The sequence below is a fragment of the Lissotriton vulgaris genome, chromosome 4_1 (genome assembly GCF_964263255.1).
Source record: "Lissotriton vulgaris chromosome 4_1, aLisVul1.2, whole genome shotgun sequence".
Lineage (NCBI taxonomy): Eukaryota > Metazoa > Chordata > Amphibia > Caudata > Salamandridae > Lissotriton > Lissotriton vulgaris.
Genome location: NC_141691.1, coordinates 2,074,324,002 through 2,074,340,710, shown reverse-complemented (window position 1 = coordinate 2,074,340,710; position 16,709 = coordinate 2,074,324,002). Strand labels below are relative to the sequence as shown.

The following is a 16,709-nucleotide window of genomic DNA, read 5'->3' as shown; positions in this document are numbered from 1 at the left end:
GCCTCCCTCGCTGGAAGGACTCCCAGCAGCAGGAGGTCAGACTTGTGTCTGTGGTGGCAGCATCCATTTTGTGATGCTGAGGCTCAAGTTAACTTTAACCGGGGTTCACAGTTACATACATGTTGTGTCCCTCTAGAAGGGTGGAATGCTACCCCCGTCGCCAGAATTGGCGAGGGGGTAGTATTCCAATTTGCATGACACCTTACTCGACATGTTTTGATAATGCTATACCAGAGTTAGCATTTGACCGTGAGGATCATAATGCACTTAAGAGTATATGGTATAGTGTTATCATGGAAACAGCTAAAGGACTTGGTTCCGAAAGCTGCCGACAGGCTCAGCTCATGCTAGGGCACCATCTCACATAATTCCAAGCACTCTGCCTTCAGGATTGATAAGGCCTGCCATAGGAGTGACTGATAGGAGGATATGTGTCCATTTTAGGGTTAGATATAGGGATACTATATCTATAGCAAAGGGTGATTACACCACCTTGCCCCAGCTGTCGTGCAGCCAGTTGTGTCAGATTTGGATGGCCAGCCAGGGGTGGCATAATACATGCTGCAGCCCCTGGTAGGCCCTGGGTGCACCTATGCCCTGGGTCCTTAAGGTACACTGTAAAGGGGCTGATAAGGTGACTCAATATCCAATTAGATATGTACCTAGAGTACATGGAATCCATTTTACAGAGAGAGCAGTGGGCCTGGGGTCCTGAATAGCAGGGCCCCAGGTCAACTAAGTCGAAAAACCAGCAAAACACCAGACAAAAAGTTGGGGGCAACCATAGTCAGATATCCACCTTCCTACAGGCCACAGTTGTACTTGACCCTAACCCTTGCAATCAGTCTATGGATGCAGGTTTAGACAGATTAGGGTAGTTATCAGTGTATGACAATGAATCAACCACTCTGAGATACACAACAAGATGGCGGATGGCGAGACAGCATGTTCAAGAGAGAGGAGAAGTAGTAGATTCTTTCAAATGTACCTTCCTACTTCAAATTACTCCCAATAGTTTTACTTTTTTGCTGCATTCTGTATTTCTTTTTGTCACTTAGGGCCTGATTTAGAGTTTTTCAGAGAGGGCACTCTGTCGCAAGGGTGACGGGGTATGCTCTCCACCAAACTAAAAGTCTGCCTGCCTCATTTAGAGTTCGGTGGACCTTCAGTATGTCAACAACAGAGACTACTCCATCTCTGCCGCCGACATACACCACTGACGTCCCAAAAGAGCAATGGCCCTCGGAGAGTTTGCCATTTTTCCGCCCGCCCTATTTACAGTGGGCGGATATATTTAGAATAGGTGGATAAATGGCAATTTTTTACTGTCCATCGCAGTCAGGTAGAACCCGGCAGTAAGGGACAGTGAAAACTGTAAAATGACCCCCACACCAAGGAAAAAAACGCCCATGGCACGGGTTCATTAATTCTTTTATTTTTAAGAGAAAATTCTGCTTCGGACTATGTTTTTAAAAATAGAAAAAATGTGGAAGTTTGACATGGTTTCCATCTGGAACGTCAAACTTTCAAAGCCTTTACAGGAACCGCTGCAATGTGTAAATGCAATAGCTGTCCGCTGGACGGGTACTCCCTCAGGACGATGGAGTACTTTACTTCTTCCACAGCAAGAATCCTTCTTGCATTGCAATGCATGAGGGACTATTTCACATCTCAAAAGGTTCAGAATCATTACACATTTATGGCTAGATGTACGAAGTTTAGGAATAGTGATTTCCTAATTGATATTTTTGTGACTCGCAGTTAGGAAATCGCTAATCTAAATGTATGAAATTCATTGAGTTTCATTTAGCGAATCGTAGTGGGTTGCAAACAGACATACATCATGAATAATAATGAGGTAGGTCGCATTTTGTGACCCACTGTGATTTGCTGCCATCACAGGGATGGTGGTGTCTGTGATTGCTTTTAAAAAAGAAATGGTTTTTTAAATGCAGCCCATTTTCCTTAAAGGAAAACACAATGGGTTTTTTAAAAAAATGAAATGTTTAGGTTACATTTTTTAGGAGTAGGCAGCGGTCTCTTAGACCACATCCTGCTCTTAAAAAAATATTTCTGCAATGATTCATTGACATTTGGAAGTGCCTTTTTGAGGTTGCAAACAGCCATTTGCGACATTAATAAGGCTTTCTAACATAACATAAAAACATAACATAACATGTGTATTTGTAAAGCGCACGTTCACCCGGAGGTATCTTGGCGCTGAATAACAGATGTTTATTGTAACCCAATTCAATGGTCCTTCTTTTATCAACCTCAGAAGGATGAAAGGCTGAGTGGACCTGCTGGGATTTGAACCTGTGACCATGAGGTCGAACACAGGCCCCTGCAATAGACGCAATCGTCCACTGAGCCACCAGACTCTAGCCCTACATTGTTTATCTCATAGGTACATCATATACAGAAAGCAATTGTTTTATTTAGTTTTTTTAACTGAAGCAGGATTTTGAAACATATTTTAATCATGAATCAAAATGCAAGACAGACATACTGGCTGTGCCAATGCTTGTTACCTCTTCCTTACCCTCATCATTCTTCCTGTGATATGTTATAATTTATCTGTAGAGCACTTGTAAGCAGATGCTTGATGTTTTAAAAAGACCAAGTGGTCCCTATGGGGGAAGTGTAGCCCATGACTTCCACGGCAATAGTTTACAAAAAAGGGAAAGTGATAAGGTGAATGAACTGTGTCCAAGTGCTATATATTATTCAGCTATTTGCTGCGCAATTACATTCTTAGGAGCACCTTATCTATAATTGATTCGTAAAATCGAGTTCTTGTTTGTAACAAGACAGTTTCATTGTGAAATAACAATAAATTAGTATATCGCATTCTAAACCTTAGTAAAAGTTTCTTCTGAACTATTGCAGTGGAAGTCAAGGGCTACAATCCCTCCATAGGGGCCAGTTGTATCTTTATTACTTATCCCAGGCTCCAGGGTTATTGGGTTGCCCCTTAATTTTTAAAGAAAGTGATGTTTTAGGAAGACATAACCTTAAAACCTACCAGTGATATGGGAAAAGGTCGTAAGGTAAACACTTATTTATTAAAAAGCCAGGTTTTCAGCTGGCATCTAAAACACAGAAGATTTGTTTTGGTCCCAAAACTGAAAGGTAAAGAGTTTTTCAGTTTGCCCGCTGCTGTTGAAAAGCCTCTAAGAGTGAGCATTGTGGTCCTAGTGGCACAAACAAAATTAGTTTGCCAATCCGAGGGAGAGTGATAGCTAATAGAAGGAAAGTTTATTTGCCAGAAATTAGGTGTAGGGCTTTAGCGACAACTGTTAGGTCATTATCTCCTCCTCCCCCCTCAGGCCTGCCCTACTCATCGCCTGGATACCCTCACAGGAGATTAGCCGCGCTCTACAAATTCACATTACGTAACATAACAAAAAGTTTCTACGCTAGATCCAATGCATCGCCATTGTGGAGATCGCAGTACTGGTCTCATATGCGATCATCCAATGGTTTTTGTAAGCATTCTCGTCGCAGCGTTCTGAGCAATTTGAAGTCGACACAAGATTTTGCCGGGAGATTCAAGTTAGAGTGAATTAGCGTAATCAAGATGAGACTCAACAATAGCGTTGACTATGTCGGCAAAGAGGGATCAATAAAGAGAAGGACCTTTTTCAGAAGGTGAAGGTGGGAGAAAAGGGTGTGGGGCACATTTAATGGATTGGACTTCTAGGAAGCTGTTCAATAGATCTCCTAAATTCTGCACCACTGTCAAAGGACCTGGGACGCAGCCCTTTATATTTGACCACAAATTCTTGTCCCATTCCATGACTGATGAAGCAGAGGAAATTAAGATTTCAGTATAGGTTGAATTTATCTCTTGGTGATGTTGTTGGGCATCCATCCATTCCCTGACCACAGTGAAGGCTTTGTTAATGGTCTAGACATTTGTGAGACTATTGCTCATTAAAGATAAGCGGAATATGATCAGCATACATGTAAAAATGTATCCCTGCTCGGAGGAGCAATTGAAGACAATACTGCTTGTTTATGTAAATCAGAAATGGCGAGAGGTTTGACACTTGTGCGACCTCCAAGTGGACGTCATATACCCAAAAGAGTACGAGAGAAGAATGACCATTTGTAATCTCCCTTGTTGGATTTGGCCCTTTTTGCAGGGTCATCACTAAACTTTTTGCCTTTCTCGTAGCCTTTTCTCTGACATGGTGTTGGTGGTTTTAGGCCTCTGGGCACTTTAGCACTGCTGTCCAGTGTAAAGTGTGTGCGCTCTCTGTGTTACATTTGGTAAGATTGGTCTACACTTGTTTGGCCTAGTTAATTTACCTGTCAGTCCCTTGTAAAGTGATATCTCATATTCCCAGGGCTGGTAAATTAAATGCTACTGGTGGGCTTGCAGCGCTGATTGCGCCACCCCCCAAAGTAGCCTTTCAAACCTATCTCAGGCCTCTGCCATTGCAGAGCCTGTGCGAGCTGTGTTACTGCCACTGAGATGTGGCACCTAAAGTGTGAGCCAGGTCTGTAACCCCCCCTTTTCCTGCAAGACAATCACCCCTAAGGTAGGCCCTAGCTAGCCCTATGGGCAGGGTGCATTGTAGGTAAAAGATTGGACATGTACCTTAAATGTGTGACATGTCCTGGTAGTGACAAACAGCCATTTAGGTTTCTCACTACTGTGGGGCTGCCCTCCCATAGGAATGCATGGGGATTCCCTGATATGTGTTTCAGTGATAATTCCTGATATGAGAGGAGCAGCGTGGTCAAGTTTAGTATATTTGGAATGGTAATAATAAATGCTGTGCCATGGTCTGCGCAGATTTACTATAACTATTTTAGAAATGCCACTTTTAGAAGTTGGCATTTCTGTGTGCTATGTGTCTGCCTGCCTGATGCGAATTGCATGTCTGGCTTTTGAGTGACAGGAGTGGGGAGGTGTGTGTGGCTCCAGGAGGGGCAGGGTGAGTCAGCACTAGGCTGAATGTGACATCTCCATTGGGAGTAGTGGGAGGAGTATTCCCCTGACCCCGAGTAGGTCTGTGCCCAGCCTGTAAAATGCTGGCTCCGCCCCCTGTGGTGTGTCTGATCACCGAGCCCTCACCTGACAAAGGGGAAAAGAAGCCTTGTAAACAAAGTGCTCTAAGTCCCACCTGAACCAGTTGCATCTGGTTCCTCCAAACCCTGTACTGCAGACAATGGACTGTCTAATATAAATATAGGGGCTGTGACCCGATGATGGCAGAGCTGTTCCTGAGCTGAGGGGGCCTGCTGCTGCTGGGCTCCAGGAGGAAGTGCCACAAGGGACTGCCTCCCTGCTGGAGGGCCCTGTGAGCTGACCTGCCTGGGCCCAGCCGTGTGCCCCTACAACTTTGCTGACTGTGGCTTCTAGCACCTCGTGAGCGCTGTATTTTAATTGCCTGAGGAGAGAGGGGCACGTGTGATTTGCAGCACTGAGCTGCAATTTATTGGGAGGGAATCCTGACGTGGGGATTCACCCCTCATTGAGGCCAGGAGAGCAGGTGCCCACCCTGCATTTTGAGTGTTTAATTACAGCTGGTGCCCACCCCGCATTTGGAGGAAGTTTGGCGGGTGCCCACCCCGCGTTGTGGTGTGCTGTATGGCGGGAGCACACCCCGCACTTCCTGAAGGAGAAAAGAATCACTGCCGCGACCGAGAAAAAGCCGCCGCTCGTGGCCGGCCAGGAAGACAGGCAACGTTGCCTGACTCTGAGCGGAGCAGAGAGCAGGAAGTTGATGGCCGGCTGGTGAGGGAAGAGGCGGAGCAACGCAGCAACCCGACCGTCCGTGTGAGGAGGAGGGCCCCCCCCCCCTGTGCTAGTGGGGTCCCCGCATGTGCCCTGCTGCCCGGAAGTCTGCCAGGGTGACCGGCGTCCGGAGGGCCACCTGAGAAGACCGGGAGAAAGGAAAAAAGGCCCGAGAGGAGGGGCGACCAAGGCACACTGATGGTGCCCTCGCACTGCCGCAACTTCATTGCCCAGAGGAGCCCCGGTGAGGGGGGCTCCACAAAGCCTGGTGGGTGCCAGAAGCAGTACCAGAGGAGATCGGAGGCGTCTCAAGAGAGAGCCCGGTGAGTGGGGCTAAGTTGGGAGCCTGGTGAAGGGGGGAGGTGTGTCGAGGCACATTGTTGGTGCCTTCCCCCATAGTTTCTCACCGAGGCACAGAAGTGACAGAGCCTCTTTGATTTATTCACAGCTGTACCGCCGTGACGGACAGCTGCAACGTGGGAGTGGTCCTTGTGTAGAAAGTCCCAGTGGGGCCCACATAGCACAGGGAATGCCTGAGCCTACATTTATTGCCACAGCTGCCCCGCATGACATTGAGCAGCTGCAACGGTTGGGCTAATCTTTGGAGGAGTTCCAGAGGGGAGTTCCCAAGCGGCACAGTAGGGCCAGTGTCCTAAGTGCCAGTGCCCCCATTTTTGCTTGCACAGCTGTACAGCAATTAGCGGCAGCTGCCACATTTAGATCAGCGCAATTGCGCACTGTTGGATTCTGCTGCATTGGCAGCACGCCCTGAAATTTGGGACATAGGGCATTTTAAGCCCTCTGAGAAGGCCAGTTGGCCAGGGGGTCGTTGTGAGGTTATTGCATAATGTGTCTATGCTGCTTATGCCTAAATGTGATTTATTGCCTAATATGTTTGTGCTTATGAGATTGGCGCATAATGAGTTTTACGCCTAATGTGATGCTTATGGCATAATGTGATTTATGTGGCAGGATATAATGCTGAGTACAGTGTTTTGCCAGTAGTTACTGGTTGTTTTCTACATTTACTATTTTTACTTTGTGATGGTTTTGACAGTGCCCAATTGGCCCTGTCAAGTGTATATAATCCCCTGTAAATATTGCCTAGTGCCAGTTGGCACAGTGTATACTGTGTGATTATAATTTTAATGTGTTTATGATAATACAAAGGCTATTTTCATATATAACCTTGTGTGGAGTTCCTTTTGTGATGTGCCTAGTGTGTTGGTGCTGTGTGTGTGTTGAACACACGCTTTACACATTGTCTCTGGGATAAGCCTGACTGCTCGTGCCAAACTACCAAGGGGGTGAGTAGAGGTTATCTTTGGCGTGTAACTCCCTTGCCCTGACTAGAGTGGTGGTTTCTGCCTGGCTTAGGCGCAAGCCTTAGCCAACCAGAAATACCATTTCTAACATCCCTGAAATGAAAGATTTTAACCACTTGGTGGCCATTTTGGTGACACCCACTACTTCTAGGATCTTAAACAGGATGTTGTTGTCAGTGGTATAATATGCAGTCTGCAAGTCTAAGAGGACTAGCACGCCAGTTTCTCCTTCATCGATGAGCTGGTGAAGATCAATGAGTGCCAACAGGACCACCTACTTGATCTGGACAGAAACTCGCTTGTTTCCCATCCATTATGTTGTTAGATTCTGCAAATTCTTGAAGTTATTGCATGGTCAATTTTCCCAGAAGTTTACCTACGTAAAGTAACAATAAAATGTGTCTCTTGACTCCCAGTTTTGGGTTTCTATTGAAAAAGTCACACTACGGCTTTATACTTTCCTGATCTGTTATGCCAATAACCACCCTAATTTTTGAATTCCTTTATAGTTGACCTTTTAAACATTTCAACTTATTACTTTAGAAGGAAAATGTTAGAATTTGTAAATTGAGAAAAGTGGTATATTTTAAGAACTGTGTGAAAACTCTCATGCCCTAAATCCTTCCGACACCAAGAGTACCTCAGTCTGCAGAAGCTCTTCCCGGTAGGTCTTGGTCAGGTTCCGTATTTGTTCCTCCATGCGCTCTATCAGCAGGTCGATGTCTTCTGCTTGCTTCTTCAGGTCCTTCACATACTGGTCGTCCTTGCTCTTGAGCTCCTTTAGAGGAAGAAAAGGCAGGATTCACATTACATGAACGCACAGAGGTTCACGGAAGGCAGTTTGTCTCCAGTTCAACAACAGATTTGAGAAAAGTCTTGGAAAAGTTGTTCACTTATGATACATTGTCATTTTCAACACGTGTTATCGTACTTTGGCATACTTGTTTCACACACTGGTCCACATAGTTGTTCAAAAAGTTGCTGAGAAAGTAATTTGCACGCCTAGAACATACAAAAGTGCACCCCCTATCACACAAAATGTCAAGTGCTGGTTGAGGACTTGACCCAAAGACTTCCTTCTCTAGACCTATGAGCACAGGTATGACGTAAGCATTGCTTATTTTCAATGTATGCTAAACAAACTTAAAAGGTCAGGAGATTGCCCTCCGCTGGGTATGTACTGACAGACAGGCACTGAGGGATCCATACTATCTTGTAGCAGCATCAAGGGCTGCTCCCGTCACCAGAACACCAGGGGTTTGAGCCTTACCTGCTGCAGTTCACCAATGAGCTTGTTTTTCTCCTCGATAAGCCGGGCACATTGCTGCTGTTGCATGTTGAGTACTTCCCAAATATCTTGAGGGATCTCTCTGTTCTTGGCAGAAACCCATTTGTTGGTGATGTCATCAAATGTCTCCAAACTCACCTTGGCCTCATGTTCCAGTTTATCGAGTCTGAAATCAAATGATAATGCTTGTGAAGCCAGAGCAGTTTGTTACATGCAACCACTGTTTCTTCGTCCTCATGTCTTTCTTAGATTCACATGCATTTGACTATTTATCATCATTCTTGGTACACTGTAACGTAAAGTTTTATTAAACAAGTCATTCAGTCCTTGTACGCCTTTTTAAAAAATATATTACAGGAGCCATTCAATGAATGGGCAGTATCCACAATGCCATCAGTATTTTGGATAGTTTAAATGTTTGCATTAACTGTTGGATTAATGTCATTTCTGAGCGTAAGTGCGCAGTAGTGGGTTTCACCCTGTGAATATGCTTTCGTGCATGATTGGACCGACAGGCAGTCATATAACACGCCAAAGGACATCGGGACTCGCCCCTGCGTGTATATACTAGACCAAAGTGCATACACTGTCCATATATGTTAATGTCAGCATGGTTACATGCGATATATCAACACTGACCTGATGGGACTGGATTGTCATGTTTTGATACCTGAATATTGCACTGTATTTTGAAAAATATAAAATGCTAATAAAACAGATTTGACAAAAAAAAATCAGGACATTTTGGACTAGTTCAAGCACTTGGGTGAGCAACATTTTCTTCTCCAGTAATAGATCTTTCCCAGATGTGCATGCTTTAAAGTACTTGCTATATCAGCCTTGGGAATGCCAGGGTTGGAATTCCTTTGCTGGTTGGGTGCAGGCAGTGAGGAAGGTCTGAGTCAACAGACCAGTCTGTGGAGCGCTGGGTGCAGGACTGGAGAATACTCAGAGCAAATGAAGAACAGGAGATGGTCTCCTGTCAGTCATAAGTGTCTTTAGATGCCTACCGCCAGTGAAAGCTCAGGAAGTCTTCCTTAAGCAGTCTGGTCACTGTCCCTAGCATCATGAGCAGATGGTGTAGTGATTCGCCAGCTCTTATAGAGTAGAGATTATGAGCCGCTGGCCTGAGGTCTAGGGCTGTCTAGCTGAAGAAGCCTGACTTTCTCAGTAAGTGTAAAGGAAGAGCTTGTCTTAAGACAGCCGTGAGATGCTGACAGTCCTAATGCACATCTTACCGCTGTCGCTTCAGCTCCTCTTCTTCCGCTCTCCGCTGGGCCTCCCTCCCATCTGCAGCTACCTGAATGTTGGTCACTAACTGGACGCCATCACTGACCAGCTTTCTCAATCTCTAGGATCAGAAAATCAGGAGATAGGAAAAGGAAATTAAACATCCCCGTTGGATTCATAGGTGTGAGCCCTGATGCAATAATAGTTCTGGCATAAATGGGAAACAGCCTAATATATAGCAATGCATAAATAAATATCTTTAGAGCTTCATTCAGCTACACACAGTTTGCTTCAGGAGAATGATATACAGAGAGAGCGAGGTAAAGGAGGTGAGAGAGAGAGAGAGAGAGAGAGAGAGGGGGAGACAGAAGACTGAGAGGGAGAGAAAGAGGGCACAGGAGGAGACAGAAAGAGGAAGACAGAGAGATTAAAAAACCTCAAAGGAAAGCGCTTGAGTGGCTACCTCCAGGACCCTAAAGTGAAGTAAATATTGGCCCTTCTAGCCGAGGGTGTGTACAGTCTTCATTTAAACTCTGTAGGAACCTTGATCATTGTAGTGTCTTGGAAGTTACAAGTAACAGAACCCTATTGGCTCCGATGGAATCCGTAGACTGATTATGTGAAAGATGGAATGTTTGGAAAGGGACAACAGGTTAGAATGTTGAGTTTGTGTTGATGGACTCCGTAGACTGATTATGTGAACCTTGTAATATTGGGAAAGGGAAGATAGGTTAGAATGTTTAGTTCACGTTGATAGACTTCCTAGACAGATTATGTGAACGTTGGAATGTTGGGAAAGGAAATACAGGTTAGAATGCTGCGTTCGCGTTTACACGCTGATGAATAAAGACGTGCAAAACGACCCTCCGTGTGTGGCTCAGTCATTTACGAGCGCCCGGGCAGGGCAGAACTTGCCCTGTCCAAGAGAAGGAGGAAGCCTCCAGATTTGGAGGAATAGCAGAGAACCAAAGCTCGGCAGGGAGGGGGCACTCAGTGAGTAAGTTACCAAGGAGCCAGAGGATCTTTGCAGCCCAGCTGCCGGAGTCCACCATTAACCAAGCGTTGACAGTGGAGGAGGAGTTCAGGATAATATCCCCGGTGAGCCTGCACCAACCCCAACCTCCACATTACCCCAGGGATACAAATCTACCCACCACCAGCCTCAGAAAAACACAGAAGCTTTTGCTCTTCACCCAAGGTCTTGGGGGTGTCCCATTTGTTGTAGCTGGCCGCTCTGGTTCTGGAATAGTTTGAACTATCTTTCTAGCCTTTACAGGATGGAAACATGCATGATTTAAATCACCAAGGAACTCAGACCCTGACTGAGAGGCTTCCTTTTGACTGAAAGTCCTCTCTGTCTTTGGTGTCTTCACGCAGCCAAACATTTAAGCTCCAACAGCTGAAACGTGTCATTTCACCAACACAGTACCATCGGGGAAGAGTCTTGTGCAGCTCTTTGCAAGAACAGGAGTACCAGGTGTGCCAAGTATCTGATTTGTTCTTGGCCACTGCCAAGATTTATTGCCAGAAGGACAGACAGCAACTGGTAGATTTCCACTTCATCCTTGGAAACCAATTGAAAATCAGGAGTTGGAGAAGAGCAACTATGCTTAGGGTGTCCGGCATTCCTTTTTACCAAAGTGTGAAAATGGTCAGGTTGCCTTGGTAGAAATTCACAACAAATCCAGACCAAACTTTCTCAAAGGCATCAACCTCACTATTGAGCACTCTCCCCACTCCAGCCGGCACTTTCCCTAAATGTAAATGTATAGGCATTTATATAGCGCACTACTTACCCGGAGGGTCCCAAGGCGCTTCGACCGCTGCGAAACCCTTCCTGGCTTCCCTGAGAGATGGTCCCTTAATGGGTATCTCCAGGGTGAGACCAGGCATCCCCGGCGGTCTGGTGGGGCCGTTAGTGAGGATGAGGCAAGCTAATGCCCAGAGTTGCCGAGTGTGATCGCTGATCAGAGTGGGCACCGAGGCGAGAGAATTATCGAGTCCGCTGACCCTGGTCCAGAAACCTGCCGCGCCGGGAATCGAACCCTGGTCCCGGGCCGTCCTCTGCTCTCGGGTCTGCCGCCTCTAACCAGTGAGCCACACCACTTCACTTCCCTAAGGCTTTCATCTGCATGTACAACGCTCTTCCAAATGATGCTTCTAGCGTGGCTCATCACATACAGTCTGTTACAAAACCGTGTCTTAGTCTACATTCATGCACAAAAGCCAATGAACGCAGAGATAAGTAACTTTCATCACAAGCAGATTTGTCTGTGACATCCATCTCCACAACAAATGGTAACTCGGTATTCGAGAACATCTTTTTCTACAGGAAGTGACAGCACTGGTTTCCTGCCAAAGCACATCTTAAAAAGAAGTCAGACACGTAGACCTCATTCGTCAACATCCATCTCCAGAGGAAGTGACATCAATGATTTTTCAGTATCCATGTTGACTGGAAGGGATCACTTCCTGCGTCCCCACTATTTCATATCAACTCATCAGGGCGCCCCGCAAAGGTCAGGCACTGACAAGGGCATTACTTATTTGGACCTATTAGAGCCAGAAAGAATCTGGGTCAAAAACCTGCTCTGCTGCAGTCTACGAGGTAGATCCAATCCTGTGCCTCATCCATCAGCCCATACTAAAACCCCACATGTACATCCAGATCACAACGCCCCTTGACAACCATAGACACAACCTCATACACATCGCACTGACCTCCACATATCTTCACTCTACCGAATACATGCACCAACCCATGCGCATCACTGCATGCTCTGCAGTGCTTCATGATCCGGACATCACATTCCTCATCACCTACCGCAATCTCTGAATCACAGAAACATGGCTCAACCCCACAAATCGTAGACATCCATGTTGCCACAAGTTTGAAGGCCATCCTCTTAAGAAGGAAGGAGGCCTCGTTGTCATCCTGTAGGAAAACAAGCAACGCGTAATTCTATACAGCTCCCCACTTGCCAGTTCACACTCTCCGCCACTCGGTTAACCATCTTTCACCTCATCTACGTGCCCTGGACAGAACAAAGACTTCATAGAAAAACTCTTGGAACTCCTCACCACCTCACTGTTCAGCAGACCACCATCCTCACCAACTTCAACCTCCCACAATTCAAGCATTAAAGAACAAGAGACACTCCCCTCAGCTTCAACAACACACATAACATGTCACCCAATCAAACACTGCAAAGGGCACATCCTTGACCTTGTCTTCTCAACATGCCCACCCATCCAATGCAAACCAACCAAACATCTCAGATGGACCATCCACATCACTATTCTCAGTGTCCAAACAACTCATCAAGGTCAACTCAAAAGAGTACAACAAACCTTTGGATCCAGAAAAGAAATCTCTATTGACAATCTAAAGCTTGCCATCTCCACATCGGATGTTAACACCACTCTAAGGGGCTCCAATAGATTTCCACAAAATTATGTGAACGCCCATTCTTCATCGAAAACAAGCAAGTGCAAGCCAACCCCTTCAGCGCCCTGTTATACCAATGACTTTGCCAAGTCCAAACACTCTGAATCAGGAAGAAAATGGAAGATAAGCAGAACTTATGATGATCAATGCTACTAATGTCTCCACGAATAACATGCAGACAACTCATCACGTCACCAAAGCCAAAGTCAATTACTATATCAGAATCATCAAGGAATTTTCTAAGAGAGCAGAATGCTTTTCAAGGCAAACAAGCACTGCATCAACTCCCTACCTGACCCTCCGATCCCACACCCAAAGGACAAGTACAATGCTATCAACAACTTCTTTAATGAAAAAATACAGACGATCCCTCAAAGCATCGACAACACCAAGCCTGCTTCTCATCTGACAACCACACATCACACACAAAAGTGTAGTGATATTATCAGATTTCAGAGACGATTTCCTCAGCAAGGGGAATATTTGCCCTGATGTGAACGCGCTTAGAAGGTTCCTCAGCTCAGGGAGGTGTTTAAAATTTTGAAGAGTGGTGTACTCTAAATCTATGGAGACTCTCCTACGATGAACTACTCATGCTCGCAAATAACTAGTAATGCAGCCTTGTCCTCACCAGTCTGCTGTCCTCTATCTGCTGATGGGTCCGGGTGAGGTCTTCCTTCTCATCTTTCCTGGCATTCGGATCTTCTCCAAGCGCCAGCCTGGGGGGTTGGGAGGGAAGGATGATAGATATAGATTCTTATCACACAATCACTACTGAAGATTTAACATTCAATCCTGCACAGCAAGTGGAAAAGGCATGCATAAATTCTCTATATAGAGCAAATTTGCCTTTCATCCTTTGAAATATAAAGCTTCTTGTGAAGGCCCGCCACAAACAAATCTGTATTCACTGATTTCTAATAACCCATATATTTCAACTCACTGTTTCGCAATGCCTTACCACTCTGCTGAGCCTCAGTCTTCGAAGTACACTCCACATCTTAAGAGCATTAAACACAGTTAGTGTCTCCCTACTGTTGGCCAACTGCGATAAGACGAATCGTAAGTCTGTGCATTGATGAACATCAAGCTTGCAAAGACCGGCCTTCAACTTTAGTCTCATCCAAGACATGCGTTCAATTCAAGAGACTAGGGTGGTGCTCCAGACTTTATACAACCATGATGCATTATTGTTCATAGAGAAAGTCATCCATCATTAATCAGGCATCTTTCTGCATTCTTTCTGAGACGTCATGCACAAGGTTTGTGTTTTCCACCTTAAGATATTTCACAGAAAAACAACTACGGTTGGATTCAACTTTGGGTGAAAAGGGAAAAGTTACAAGTTTGGGAGGAGGAGTTCACCCCAAAGCTTGGGATTCTCCTAAAGTACAGATTCCACAGAAGGGATGACTTTCTTCGTAGGGAAAGTAAAGCAAAAATAACTCCTGTGGGGAACACTCCATTTAGCACCTCATTTGCCAATCAGAATAGTTCCCATCATCAGTGTGCATGGTGGTGGAATGCCTTTAATTTTTATTATTTTAGGGTTAAAATGGAAATGTACAGCACCGGGTCATGGCTGCTAGGCCTGGTCCGGGGGAGTCCCCCTCTCCTGGGCATGGCACCTATGAACCAGCGCTGCGAGGCCCAGTTGAGAAAGAAAGACGAAGGCACCCTCCCCTGGGTCTCACAAAGCTGGGTTGTAGCTGTCAGGCCCAAGGAAGGGTGTCCCTGTCACTGGGTCTCACAGCTGCAAGGCCCAGAGGAGGGGAACCCCATCTCCCTGGGCTCTAGCCATGACCTAGCCCTTCCATTGGCCTTGGAGGTTGGCCCACCACTGTGAGGCTCGACCGAGTGAGAGACACACGCACCCCTCTCCCATGGACCTCGCAGCATTAGATTATGGAAACCAGGCCAGGGGGTGTGGTCCCCTCCTCTGAGCCTTGAAGTGCTGAACCATGGCTGGGGCCATCCCTCCCCCTAAGCCTGACAGCACATGCGGATAGCGGTGAAGCCCAGGGAAAGGGGCTCTCTTCCTCTGGGCTTCACAGCATTAGACTGTGAGGCTCAAGGTGGTGGAGGGTTCCTTCCCCTGGGCTTTGCAGCGCTAGTTCATGGCTGTGAGGTCCAAGGTAGGAAGCACCCTTCCACTGGCCCTCACAGAGCTGGCTCTGGGCCTCAGGGCCCTGAATCAGGGCCGCGACTCACAGGGGAACAGCACCCCTACTGTTGTGCCTTGCAAAGCTGGGTCATGGCTAGGAGTCCCAGGGATGGCTCTAGGCCCCACAGTGTTGTGCCATAGCTATGAGACCTGAGGGAGGGGGTCGAGGGGGGGGGGGAGTGCCTCCTCTCAGTGCCACAGCACTAGACCCTGAGCAGTATCCATGAGTCGAGTGTGTCCTTGCCTTTAATGCTCCACTGGTTTTTAGTCAAGTTTGTTCTAAGTAAATACTACATTCATACATGCATACATACATACATACATGCATACTTAACATGCTAATCTGGGAAAAACCTTAACATTTGAGTAAGCACAAACATTTTGAAAAGACATGGGGCAACCTTTTCAACTGAGTGTGACTAATATATGATAGAGAGTTGAAAAGCAAGAAAAGCAGAAAGGCTAAACTTAAAACAGAGAGGCAGAAACCCGATAAGAAAGGCAGAAAGAGGAGGCAAAAGCGCAATGGAGAAAAAAGCAGCGAGAGAGGCTAGGAGCCAGAAGAACAGGAGGGAGAGAGAGTGAAGGAGGTGAGAGTGAGCGTGAAGAGGGTGAGAGAGAGAGAGGAAGAGTGGCCCCTCAATCGTACACTTCCACACCAAAGCACACCACCCCAGAATACCCAAGTACACCTACAACCTCAGACGCAGGAGGAGCAAGATAGCGGAAGACTGGACCCTCAACCTCCGATCCAACCAACCAAACCCCAAGGCTACCTACAAATCATCATAAGAGCCTCCAACAACTGTATCTCTAACTGGGCCGACACACTAGCTTCTCGCAGGGTAGTCAGAGAAGCAAGAACATATGCTCAAGCTCGCTGGTACACGGAGGGCCTGGGACACTCCGAAAGTCACTACAAACAGCTGGAGAGAAGATGGAGAACCAGCTGTGACTGCACCACAAGGGGCACCTACAAAGCAGCTCTCAGGAAATACCACATCCAGATCAAAGAAGCCAGGAAAGCAGCCCTTGCTCAGGGGCTGGAATCCTGAACCAACACCACCGGAGAACTCTTCAAAATTGTCGGAGTATTTTTCACCCCGCCGCTGCCACCATAACCATCACAAAGACACAGTGTAACGGATGGAGTAGCACACTTTAAGAATAATCAGATTTAAATTGATAAACACAAGATTATCGAATGCACCAAGAAACCTTTTCACTTCAAACCAACACCATCACCCCCATCACAGAACCTTTGCGACAACCCCTCCAACTTCTTTCACAACAAAATACTCAAGATCTACAGCAACCTCAAACTCCAACCCTCCACAGAAGACCACATAAGAGAGCAACCACTCACCACCATCACAACACACCTAGTGATGGAATGAAACCCCCTCATGACGAAATACACTGACAAATCATGAAAAATATCCACTCTGGAGCACCCACCGACCCTTGCGCACACCACATCTCCAAACTTTGAAGATTCCTGATCA

General features: G+C 46.3%; 1 protein-coding gene across 1 annotated transcript in view; it reads right to left on the bottom strand.

The window, feature by feature from the left end:
- The window catches only part of DRC1 (dynein regulatory complex subunit 1), a 131,271-nt gene that overhangs the window by 111,025 nt on the left and 3,537 nt on the right, over nt 1–16,709 (bottom strand). Inside the window, exons 2-5 of the mRNA XM_086966513.1 lie at nt 13,672–13,759; nt 9,601–9,713; nt 8,345–8,528; nt 7,715–7,852 (exon numbers count right to left, since the gene is read on the bottom strand). Of these exons, the coding sequence (XP_086822639.1) occupies nt 7,715–7,852; nt 8,345–8,528; nt 9,601–9,713; nt 13,672–13,759 (523 nt within the window). The remainder of the gene's footprint in view (nt 1–7,714; nt 7,853–8,344; nt 8,529–9,600; nt 9,714–13,671; nt 13,760–16,709) is intronic.